This window comes from Buceros rhinoceros, unplaced genomic scaffold (genome assembly GCF_000710305.1).
Source record: "Buceros rhinoceros silvestris isolate BGI_N320 unplaced genomic scaffold, ASM71030v1 scaffold4153, whole genome shotgun sequence".
In the NCBI taxonomy this organism is placed as follows: Eukaryota; Metazoa; Chordata; class Aves; order Bucerotiformes; family Bucerotidae; genus Buceros; species Buceros rhinoceros.
Genome location: NW_010401697.1, coordinates 42,762 through 55,867, shown reverse-complemented (window position 1 = coordinate 55,867; position 13,106 = coordinate 42,762). Strand labels below are relative to the sequence as shown.

Sequence of the window (13,106 nt, the reverse complement as noted above, 5' to 3'; positions counted from 1 at the left end):
AAGCAAAACTCAAACTTGATGGAAAGGCGGGGGTCAGGTGGGGTGGCTGGGACCACTGGTGACAAGCTGCTTAAAGATGTATTCTCAGGGGCCAGAGCTTCTCTCGAGTTACCTCTTCTTGTGGTGGGCTTTTTTGCCTATTGACTCTGATCCCGCTGAAGAACTTCCAACACCATCGAGTTACAAAGTGTTCCTGATTTAAAATACTGCTGTCACCTCATCTCTACAGGATGGTGTTGCTGTCCCCCGCACAGGGCAGCAGAGACGGAAAAGCCACCACCTGTGGCTGGCACAACTCTGGATTCCACGCACCACCTGGTTTGAGATAGAGCTGGATGCTCAACTCTACAGTGTGGACACTATGCCAGAGACAATTCTACACAAGAAACAACTCTACACCGGGGACAACTCAACACCAGGGACAACTCTACACGGGGGACAACTCTGCATCAGAGGCAACTCAACACCAGAGACAACTCTACACCAGAGACAACCCTACACCAGAGACAACCCTACACCAGAGACAACCCTATGAGACAACTCCACACCAAGACAACTTTACACTGATACAACTCTACACCGGAGAGAATTCTACACCAAGACAGCTCTATACCACAGACAACTCTACACCGAGATGAGTCTGCATGGGGACAGCTCTGCACTTGATAACTGCACTGCACATCAGACTCGGAATAAAGCTGCGGGATCACAGTGTCAAGTCCTCTCCTTTAATGTCTGTTGTTTCAGGAGGACTCTGTACATTCTGCCTTCAATCCCAATCCACGCGTTCCTGAAACTAGTTCCATAATCCAGCCCCACTAGAGTACCTATCTGAATATATATCATTTTTTATTATTTTCATTAAAGCCACTTTTCCTTTTCTTTTCCAATGCCTAAGTTTCTCTCTCGTCCATTCCCTTCCTCTTCCCCTTTGGGAAGGAAGGTTAAGAGAGAGCACCTCATTCATCTGGTGACTGGCCCAGCCCTCATGCTTACCACAACCCTGTAAAGAAAACATCTGGGGCTGTAATCTTCTCATTTTTCCCATGTTTGCTCTTTTTCCTTCCAGGAGTTGGCAGTTCTTCCTGCACATGGAGGCAGAAAAGGTCTCTTCAAGGTGGTGTTTCATGCAGCCTCTCACCAAAAGGATCACCAGAGGGCAATAAGGAAAGTAACATGGTTTGCACGAAGAGAAGGTCATTTTCTAGTGCAGGGAACTCTATCAAATACGCTATGAAATATCCCTCCTTCTGCTTTGAGTTATCACTCACCAGGGATGTACTGCGCATTTACACTGCAGCAGCATCTGATTCATTTGCCTCCTGGTGAAAATGTTAAGCCCATTCTCGATTGTCTTTGTAGAGATAAGGAACTGCACTGACGAGTTTATTTATTCCTGCAAGTAAAAATGTTTTTGCTCTTAATGTAATTGAAACACTGAGCCTCCTACCTTATCTTTCAGCTTCTCCATCCAGCTTCTCACTGAAAAATAAGACAAAAAAGCTGTAATCATATTACTTATGTTATATTAATTAGCAACAAAAGATAATGATAGTATTAAAATAGACACTAATTAACTTGACAAGCTGATAACACTTTTCATTAGATTTCCTCTCTCTCATTCATGAAAAAGAGCAAATGCAGCAAATCAACGAGAAACTCTTGAAGTGAGCTGGCAGGCAAGAAGCTCGCTGTTGCCTGTGCCGCTCCCATCTGCAGAGCGAAGATGAGCAGCAGTACTGCAGGCGGGGGGGGTTCACCAGCACTTCTCATACACGCACTGGAACGTCTGACAAGGAGACAACCCGACGGCGTGGCTATCCCCTTCCACCGGCCTCCTCCACATAGGTTCTTCTGTTTGGCACAGCCTGTAGAGATGCCTAAAAAAGAGCCAATCCTGCCTTTTATTCCCCTGCTTTTCTGGAAGCAGCCACTGCCGGCTCTGGGAAGTCACCAGAGGCCGGGGACAGCACTGAGGTGTTACCGAGTAAATCCATACTGCCATCGCAGAGACTTTAATTTCCTAACGGTTAATCTAAGTCCCATGAAATGTGATACCCAAGAATTAAGTCTTTACTGGCATGGAAAGGGTATTTGGGGGTATTTTCATTTGGGGGATGAAACACCAGCTAATCTCCAAGAACTACAAGCGCTTCGCAGCAGGTGCACAACTCGTTAACTCCGCAGGTGACGGGATTTGTCTGCACTGCACCGGAGACAAAACGCTTTGAGAGATCCGCTAATATTTTAACAAATTCCTGCTCACAGGTAAGAATTAACTAAACAGATAAACATCAGGGGTTTTTCAGGGTTTGGCAACTGTGTTTTAAGCCCTGGTGAAGGATCCCCATTTCTCCAGGAGGACAATGCTACAGGTACAAGGAGGCTCTTGGATGCACCAATGTCTTTTGTCCCAGGACGCATTAAATCCCAAAAGTAACTCGCCGTTTATGGATGAGACCCTGTGTCCCAGCCTGCTTTCTTACAGAAGCTCCCTTCAAAGCCAGTATTGGAGTCTGCACATGCATACAGACCACTCGGGGTAAGCACCCTTCTGAAATAAGAGCCTTACTGCGTGGGGAGGGTGCAGCAGTGGGGCCATCAGTGAATAGTGGGTTTATGTCTCAGACAGAACACAGGAAGAGTACACGGCAGCTGGGAAGGATTCCAGATTACCTAGAGGTGAAGAAGCACGAAACAGGCCCAGGCACGTACATGGAAACTCACTTATCTCTGACAGGCAGCTAAGAAAAATGAGTTATCCTGGAGGCAGACACCCACAGCACTAGAAGAGGACAAGAGGTCTGCTTTTATTAACTGTTCCCACCGTTAGTCCTGGCCTGCGGGGACTAAGCCATAGTAAACTCAATTTATGAAGGTGCCATCATCATCCTCCCTGCCAGTCCAAGCCTGCATGCCCTGAATGCCACTGCTGGTGAAATACCAGTGAGGAAGGCAATGCATGGTTCCCCTCAGCTGGCTTTCTGGATGTACCACTGAAACAAACAGTGCGTATAAACACCACGTAGACTTTCAAGAGGAGCCCCTACACTGCTGCACTGCTGGCAGGCATGGCAGAGACCAAACACCGGGGAAAATCTGCTTACAAACACAAGTATCGCAAACCAAAGGAATTCATCCCAAAACTCTTGCCAAAAAGCCTTCTTATGACTCTCATGAGGAGAGAGGTGACTCTCATGACTCCTTATGCCAGGAGCAGTGGTGGCAGTGACTCACACAGGAACAGCCACAGCTTCCCAACCACAAAGTGCCCACTTCGAAGTGCTGGACTGATGCCCTCTGTGCACATCCAGACAGCTACACGTGTCCCCACGGTGCGTGCACACGGCCAGTTAAAGCCGCTATGACGCTCTGTTGGCCCTAACTCAAGCTAAGCACAAAGCCTGTTTTGACATGTCTCTCACAATAATCACATGGGATTGGTGATCTTGTCAATAGTTGACCCACTTTCTTGTAGCTAAACAATGAGGCTTCTAAAGCAGCAATTAATTCAGGAGTATGCGGGAGTACTTCTGACAAATCAGAGGCAGGGGCTGACAGACAATATTCTATTACCTGTTTCCCAGGACACATACTCTGGCTTCACTCCCCTCTGCTCCACCAAAAAAAAAAAAAAAACAAACCACACTATTGTGTGGGCCTGTTTCCCAGGACACATACTCTGGCTTCACTCCCCTCTGCTCCCCCAAAAAAAAAAAAAAAAGCAAACCAGCATGTCTGTTGGGACCCACAGGCGGCGTAGTACAAATCTTTATTTGCTATTTGTGCAATTGCTTATTATTAAACCAACCTTCTTTTCAGCCACGTAGAGCACGTCAGATGCCTTGTGAATCAACCCAAGCCACAGGAAAAACAACACGACATGATTTCTCCCAGACTGGGCACCTCTCCGAGAGACGCTCTAAAGCAGCCACAAGCTGGCTGGGTGACAACCTCTGCCCTGTGCTAGAGGACAACAGTGGTCCCAAATTTGGGAGGCTAAGGCAGCAGGACATCAAAAACCTGGCTGGTCCTCCAACACCTGGGCAGGACTGCACCGGCGTGTGGCAGCAGCTGGTCCAGCTCTCTTGGGCAGGAGCGGAGAGTGAGGAGCAGCCACAGCCACGGTCCCGGACTGCCGGCTCTGCAGCCGGTCAGGCTGGGGCCGTGACAAGTCAAGGAGCACCGGATCACTGTGAATTACAAACAATTCTCATGTCACTAATGCACAAAACTGTTTCAACACCTTTGGGGAAAGAACAAGCCACTGTCATTAAAACCGAGCGCTTACAGCTCCAATTATTTACCCACATGCAGACACTGCGGGCTGTGGGTTGGAGATAAAGCACTTCTTCAAGTTCGAACCGGTATCTACGCTAAACGGCTACCATCCATTAATTCTGGAGTTCAGACTCTAATTATGCATCATTATCTATAATTAATATTCCGAACTTGGTCTTGGAAGAGGAACATTGCGGACGGCACCTCCTCATAAAAATGCAACGCTCTCCAAGAACACTAGGTGACTTGTCAATGAGGTCAAGCAACTAATTAGCAACAAATACTCTAGTCCATGTACTTTTCACCATCCCTTTTTTTTCCCCTTCCCTGATCACTGAATGTCCTCAACAAATGACAGCAGTCTCTGGGTGGGAAATCACCAACAAGTGTTTGCAGCGCCGGCTCATCTTCCACGGCATTTCCGGGCTGGTGACTAGTCCAAACTGTCGACCTCAGCTTAGTTTTGACCCCTTGGTTTCACGGGGAGCTCAGGGAGACGAGTGTGGAGCACTCCTGAAAATTACATACATAATCTGACATTTCCTCAGTGATTACATAATGTCTGCATCTCTGCAAATTAATTTTAAATAACATATAGTTTAAGATTAAGCAGGTCAGGAGCACGGAGGAGGAGCACGGTTGTCTGGCACTGGCGTCAGAGCATCCCAGGATGAATTCAGACAGTTACAGATGCACCATGCTATTTTTAGTCGTTTTTCGCCAGCTTTTCCCTTCGCAATGTGCAGCCAGCTATTAAGAAGCCACGGTGCCAACTAAACGAGCTTGGCTAATTTGCAGAGGTAAGCTGCAGCCTGCGGTGCCTGCCTGGCCTGCCCCTGGAGGAACCTGCTCCAAAGAGGCAGTCAAAAAGCACCACGAGCAAAACGTTTTGGACAGCTCGGGTTTTGCCAGATGCAGGCTGAAGGCTCAGAAAAGGGGCGAGAGGTGACATCTGTGGTCTGTGGCACTGGATGGCCCAACTTCTCCTTTCACCACTGAACTCCTCAATGCTGTAAATCCAGTTGTGGGAGACAGTTCTTGTGCTCCCATCCCTCTCCTTTCCACTGTGTCCTACAGCTTTGCACCCCCTACAAGAATAAAAAGAACAAATTCAGCCAGCTTACCCAAGCTGCTCATCTGGTTTTTTGCAGAGCTCCGCTTTACAGAGGGGGTGATCAGCCATAATTTACAACGGATAATCGAAGAGGAAGAGGTTTGGAAGCTGCCTCCAAGTTCAGCTGGAAAGATCCTCTGGCAATGAAGCGTTTGCACGATTTACATCAGGGAAAAATCCAGTATTTGTCACTTCTGACCAAAGAAAATGACATTAATGTAGCACGACAGACCATATTTACCGCAAATCTAAACCACAGTCTGACACTTTCCTCCTGGGAAAGATTTTGACCTCTTGGTGCTCTGCTCGGGGATTTCACAGCATCCTCAGCTTATGGCCCTGCAAAGTCTTCCTATGAACAACTCGCCTGAAAGGAGAGGGGGCGTGAGGACCAAGATCTGGAAAACACACAGAGAACACTTAGTACACAGCGGCTCCCACGGCTACTGTGCACCCCCTCCACGGAAAACAGTGGATCTGCATGTACGTAATTAGCTGTGCTCCCCTTGCCTGAACCCTCCTCCGGGGTCTTCACTCACAACCTCACTTCTTGTTGCTGTTCAGAGGACTGTCCACCTTCAAATGAGTTCTGCTTTATTGGTCAGGTCTCTTGAACCCCCTTTCATTCGGGAAGCTGCCGGGCCCTGCCTTTAAGCCTCACTGTAACGCACCATCAAATCTCTCGCCAAAGGCTTTGCCCTGCTTCCCTCACCACCACCACCCTCTGCAAGCAGGAGCACAAGTCCTCTGGGCTTCATGCTTTGCCAACTTTTAGTAATCCTAATTGCCTAATTATCCACTCCAGTGCAATGATAAAGCTGCTTAATAATTCTGTTCCCTTCTCTTTCTTTCTCTCCCTTCCCAGATAAGAAAATGCGAAGACTTTATCTTCTGGAGGAGATTTCAATCAATAATTCATGCCCTTTTGCCATCACTTCCGTCTAAAGCTCTGATGCTTTATCTTGTCACTTTAATTTCATCTTATCAGCTTGTTTTAATCATATTCCTTTTCTTTAATCTGAGTTCTGTTTTTCCTTGGCAAAACCAGCACATTATCCCTCTGCCCTGTGCATCTTGCTGTGTTTTCAAATCCAGATTTACATCTTCATTCCAGAACTTGATCTTGACACTGATGAAGGTACATCCTGCACCTTCTGTTTTAATAACTACCAATCACAATCAGTGATTGACCAGTGGTGAAAATGGGGCACCCAAGCTCCTATACACTCTCCAAAGGGCAGAGAAAAGGATGGAAGGATGGTTTTATGGCTAAGAACTAATCTGGAGCTCAAGTAACCTGACCCTAATTCCATCTGCAATTCCTTAAACACAACAGGCCCAGAGCTGGACCAAGCTTCCTTCTGGGAAATCAGAAAATATCAGTCACCCCAATATGCTCAGGCCATGAAAAGATTTTGATCTCACAGCTCCTGTTAATGGCTTTCACGTCTGTCTGAAATCAGAGACATCCCTATCTCAGGAACCAGAGAAGCTGTTTAAGGACAAGGCCCCCACTGCAGCAGATGACAGTCCCCACCACAAGTGATCTGTGGAGGCAAAGGAGGATGGAGCCAAGGAGCAAAGACAGCAGCTCTTTCTGAGCACTGGCAGCACCTGCCATGATGTCGGGTTTGCTCTGCCTTCCTCTGGCCAGGACAAGGTCTTTGTCCCACCCACAGCTACGGTTATTGTAAGGCAAGAAAAGGCCAGCTTGGTGTATTGGCAGCAGTGTGGATATTGTAAATACGTAGTGAGGAGGCTTTGTGTAGGGCACGGGACAGTGAAACGTAGCCACACCTTGCAGCTGATGCAGCCCAGCACAGCTTTTTCCCTGGGAAAAATTCATTCACGTCTTCCATTTCTGCCCACTACCCAGCTCTGCAGCTGGTGGTACTCAGGAGGAGTAAACATCATCCGTGATGTTTAGACTTTGGGAGAGACCCCGCTGCCGGAGCAGCTCCTGTGTAAGTCTCTGCAGTGAGACAATGGGACTTTACTGTCCTCCCCATTACCTACATCAGAGCAAGACATCTACTGTATAGTTAGTTCTCTTCTCGCCTCACTTCCATGCACAATTTCCAAGCTGTACTCCTTGTTCCGGCACAGGAGAGCTGGTTAAAGTGTAAAAAACAAAGAAAAGATCAATTACTTTAAATCAGTCTACAGGACCCAAGCAACCTGCCCTACTACCTTACAGATTTCACCCCTTTCTCTTGCAGGTGAGACTTTCTTTTAGCTGAGACTTTCTTTCAGATGAGACTAGTGAGAATGATTTTGCAGAAATTCTTTGTGCTTCACCCGCTCAGCTCTGACAAGTTAATGGCACAAAGCCACATCGGCTCCTCCTCCTTAAAACCACAATTGCCGATTTACTTACTAGCACAAACAGCTAATACGGAAAATGGCATTTGGCTGGAAAGCAGCGTGTTTTTAACTCCAGAAGAAAAACTGTACCCATCTGATGGGAATTTTGACAAATGCATTTCCCTCTGTGCCCAACTCCAGAAGACTTGAACGGCCGGATAACCAAACAACTGTCAAACTGACAGTTACCAAGTAGTTTTCAGGAAAAAAACCTTCTGGTTGAGTGAACTTGGAGTGCACAAAGTGAACTTTAATAGTTACAATGCAACTGTCTGGTTTATTAACTGCACCGACTACAACCTCTTTCGCGTCTGCCCAGCTACAACCCAAGCCTGGCTGTACACCGTCGCCTGCCACAACCTACCCAAACCTCTCCAGAGAGAAAGGGAGATGGGGAGGACAACTCACCACCCTCATCCAGAAAGCAGCAGCTAAAAAGGGCTTCTAACTCCTTCCCTGACCTTACCGATCCTTCTGACACTTTCTTCCCCACGGCATGAGGTCAGGTTTCTCCTCTTCCTCTCCCCTTGCATTTTTTAAGCTGTTTTCCACTTTGATCTGCCCGCAGCAAGCAGCCACCTGCTGAGGCTGGCAAAGGCACTGCCGTTCTGCCTTTGCACCTCTCTGTAAGCTCCGTTCTGCAGTGCCCTCAAAAAACTTGTTGGCACAGACAAACTCTTTTTCTCCCTAAGTCATCCCAGACAGGCTCGAGCTGTTAAAACCACAATGGACTGGCTGTCACAATTTGTTGTACGACCAAACATTTACTGGACCCATCGTGTCCAAAAGCTGCGTGTGCTCTGGGAGAGGAAATGCAAACCTGGCCTGTGGAAACAGCGATGTCTCTGCCAGAGCACACGCTGGATCAGGTTCTCCGCTGCTCTGCCCTGGCACAGCTCCTGGAGCAACACACAGACTTACCAGCAGCAAGAACCCACTCTGCTTTAGCCAATGGGTTTTCTTGAGTGCTGCAACTGTTCATGTTCACCAGCTTTCACTCGTGACATAGTCAGTGTCCATACAGGGAACATAAAGCACTCCTAGAAACGGGATGCCTTAGCTGCCAGCCTGTGGCTAGCCCTCCCTGAAACACGCATGTCATCACCTGAAAGGGAAAAACTGAAGACTTGAGGTATATCCCATCATACTTCGGGCACTTATCTGGGATGCCCAAACTAAAAGTCTATCTACCTTCAACTCCCAGAGTCACCAGGAGAGAGACCGACACCTGCACAACGTCATCCACCCCACTCCAGGTCTGATTCTTCCTCCGAAGGAGCCTTTTCTTCTGCTGGATACAGACACAGGAGCCACTCTGATGCTTCACTTAGTGGGGAGGCTCCTGCACCAAACTGCCCGCGTGTTTTTGAACAGGAAGTTTCACTCTGGAGAAGTGCAAAGCATAGAGACAAGATGGGTGAAGGAGGAAGCACAAGGGTGGTGAAGCCAGAGGACCTGGAACGGGGCACACACAGTACTACTACTGACACATGTTGTGACTGATCGCACACAGAAGCTGCCTGATTCCTGCTCTGACCGCGGTATTATCTTCTGTCCCTCCCTCTGCAGTCCAGCCTCTGCACCATTAGCCTTACTGAACCAAGCAGAGAAACACTTTAAAAACTCCTAAAAAGACCTAAAATTCCACGGCCGCTCTGATATAAATGCACCACGACTGCAAGATCTCATATCCTGAAGCTAAAAGCAAATGCAGAGTGGTCTCATAGGAAATGGTAAAAAAACTCCAACCTCTGGGCTCCCTTGGTTGAGGCATGACAGACAGGAAACTCAGATCTCAAGGGCTTCCAAGCCTGCCAGAAGGTCTTCATGCTTCATTTCGTCTTCAGCTCCTCTCCAAGAGAAGCAGCATGCACAAAGCGGGGCAGTGCTTTCACGACGGTTTTGGGTTCACCTCGTTGCTCTCTGAGGATTTTTAGTGCATCCTCTGGGTTATGAGAGTCTGAGTTAATACCACTCACCTGGTCCTTGCAGCAAGCAAGGAGGGCACTTGCACAAGTCCAGCGTGGTTTGGGCTGGGGGAGGGAGAACCGAGGACTTCAGCGGGGTGGCAGCGTCAAACATCCGTATGGCAAAAGCTTACAAGAATTCAGAGCGCAGTGATTGACACAAACTCTTCAAGAGATATATTAGTGCCTGGAGAAAGGCACTTGGTGAAGGCTTCCTGTCAAAGGGCACGTGGCTCTTCAACTGCTGCTTTAGTGTAGTAATATTTAGTACGTAAATAAATGGCACACAAAAACTCCCTTAGACAGGGTATTGAAGTTTTAAAGCCAAGACTCATGAGTAAAGAAACACCCCATTTTGTACGCTCAGCAGAACACCACTTCTAACTGCCCATTAGGTTTTTTTCTCAGAGGTTTCCAGCAAAAAAAATCATTTCCCCTCTCTTCATACCCCAGACCAAGTGAACTCCTTTAGCTCAGATTTTCTTAAAATATCTGGGGCAAACACCACAGAAAAGTTTCTGCTCAAACAGTTAAGATTTGGTAAAGTTATCAAGAACTGGAACACAACAGAATACAAACCCCACACATTTAAAGGCTGTTACTGCCAGGCAAGCCACGCGCAGGCGCAGAGTTACGGGGGAAGCCTCAGCCTTCCACAGCAAGCGCATCTCAGCCTTAATGATGGATTTTTGCAAAAGCTTCAGGGAAAGCTGAGATCCTTAGTTGGCTGTTTCCTGCTTTACAGCATCTGAGGACACAGCCCTAGCACAGAAATTCCTCCTACCGTCCACGGGCAAGCTGACCAAGCCACCTCTGGGATTAGAGAACACGACGTGCGATAAGCGTCGTCGTGGAGCTGCTCTGTGGTGGGTGGGAAGCTGTGACACCTGATGCCGCCGAGAGACAAGCTGCCGAAATGGTTCAAGGATCTTTGTACCTATACGAAGTCGATCTTTTAATGCTTTGTGGCACCAGGTCCCCCTGAAATCGCTGGTGGTTTTGCCTGAGCTACAACTGTGGGATTTGACCCCGAGTATTTGTAGAAAAAGAACAGGAAATGGAAATTGGTCCCATGCTACCGTTTAGTGCCCGTTTTTCAACAAGGCTATTTTCCGCTCCATAACCCAGCACCCTTTCCCATAATCTGGGAAAGACAGATATATTTTTGCAAACCAAAGCTAAATGTCAATTTGCTGCGATAGGCGGGAAGAGAAAAAGCCGGCGAGGCGGCAGATGGAGAGACCTCACGCGTCCCTCTGCTCTGACAGCATCTCATTTCTGCTGCAGGACGGCAGCAAGCAACAGTAGCTGTTATTTGACTAAATACCTTCCAAATCTCCGGCTGAAGCTACATGATTTTCCTTCTGCAGAAAGGAGAGGGCATTTCTCCATGCCGCTACTCGACCCCCTCATTCAACTGTCAGGAGACGCCACACAGACCCTCCTGCCCTCCTGACTGAGCCCGCATCCTTATCTACACTTCAAAGGAGCAGCAGCTAAACACAAAATCTCTCTCTGTACTTCAGTTAATGTCTGATATTAATCAGGTTCAGCAAAGATATTTCATTTGTTTTTTTCCTTCCATAAAGAGCAAATGTAATTTTCAGAATCATTTTTCCCGGGGAGGCTGTATGAAGAATTCAGCCAGGCTGAAACAGGGTATTTTCCATTTTGGTATTAAAGAAAAAAGAATGTATTTTTCTTATTTCAAGTTTTGGGCTTTATTTTGGCTAGCAAGATACAGCAGTCTTCATGAAATTACATAAGGATCAATAAAGCACTAAATGGCTGGAAATGAAAATGATAGAGTTGACCTTTAAAGGAAAAAATAGATATTGAACTGTGTTTTCAGCGAACAGTTATTATAGTAATTAAACCACAAAGCCCTGAGCATCGATTAGATGCTAGAAATAAAATCTGATTATCTCAGAGACTCATTTTCATGCAGATACATAGGAACATGAGCACTGTCCACTGTCAGCTGAAAAAGGAAAATGCACTTGCTTGTATGCGCTAACAGAAAAATCTGATCCTACTCCTCCAGCATCCAGAACTGAGCATCGATTCCCACTGTGATTCAATGTTCCTGTGATGAAACACCAAATGAGGACTTCAGGCTCCTGACACTGGTTCAATAGCCTTGCAATTGGCTTCTTGTATAACCACAGGCAAGTAAATTAATCTCTGTTATTCCATTTTGCATCCTTACCATGGGAATATTAAGGGTATAATATATAATATTTAGTAGGTCTTTTCTGTTTCTCTTGTGAGTTGCTTGTCAGAGCCTCTTCCTACATAATTTAATAGCCCTTATTGCCACACCTCCATCTGGATGTGATGCTCCAGACACTAATATAGCACCAATATTAAATCACAGTAAAATGGCCTTACTCAGAAACAAATGCTCTTTAGAAGACCATTATTTTAAGTATCGAAGTATCTAGGGTACTAAGGAAAAACAAATATATTCCTTCTCAAGCCTCATTAGCATCCACTCAGACTGTATTACCTATTCTCGAAGGTAGAACATGCAGAAAAGATTTTAACCAACACTTGAAAGGAGACACAAATTGTCCAATAAATATAGGACCAAAGAGAGAAGAATTCTGCTGGTCAGAGAGCTGCTCTGAGCGTGCAGTTGTGACAGAAATTGAACCTCATCTTGCTCCTGCTCCAGGAAGGAACACAAAAGGTGGGACAACAGATGAAACAGCCTTCACCTTCGCTGTGAAACTCTGCTGACTCCCAGGTATGCTGCCATGTTACACACCTGTAGTGTCCACCGATACCTTCAACAGAAGGAAAACTGCGCATGCTGCAAGGAGAAGCCCGTCTCCAGGGAGGAGGTGATACCCAACAGCTACAATGTGTGCCTGTCTGCCTGGACTTCATACTTGGTGCTAATGAAGAGTCCAAGAAAAGGTGCTGTTTCATTTAATTTACGTAACGCCTTACTGGTTACTAAGGTCAACGTGAACCTGGACATGTTGTTCAAGACTTGGACACCCTACACAGTAAGCCCAAAATGGTCACTACCCATCTCCACTGATGGTAAAATTCACAGCTGTGAAGGTTGAAAATCTGTGGAGCAAAGCATCTTTGCTCAGCTGAGGAAGCAGAGAAGAACAACTAAATAGTTTATTAGGCAGGTGATGAAGCCAGTGAGTTTTCCCAAAACCACTTCCATCCACCTCTAATGTTCACAGTAGATGTATGGGAATGGGCCCTGGGGAAATAACAAAGAGGAGAAACGGAACCAGCAAAGGGCAGAGCAAACCAGAGGGGAAGAGAACATGGAAATGGTGGGATCTTACTAGCAGTAGAATGATTTTCCAGTGTGCTTACACTTTCCAGTGATTTATTACTGCTGTGTAAAAACA

General features: G+C 46.8%; 1 protein-coding gene across 1 annotated transcript in view; it reads right to left on the bottom strand.

Moving 5' to 3' along the window:
* LOC104490111 (chromosome unknown open reading frame, human C14orf37) overlaps positions 1 to 13,106 on the bottom strand; it is a 54,619-nt gene that overhangs the window by 3,851 nt on the left and 37,662 nt on the right. The window contains exon 5 of the mRNA XM_010132358.1: positions 1,451 to 1,482. Within this exon, the coding sequence (XP_010130660.1) occupies positions 1,451 to 1,482 (32 nt within the window). The remainder of the gene's footprint in view (positions 1 to 1,450; positions 1,483 to 13,106) is intronic.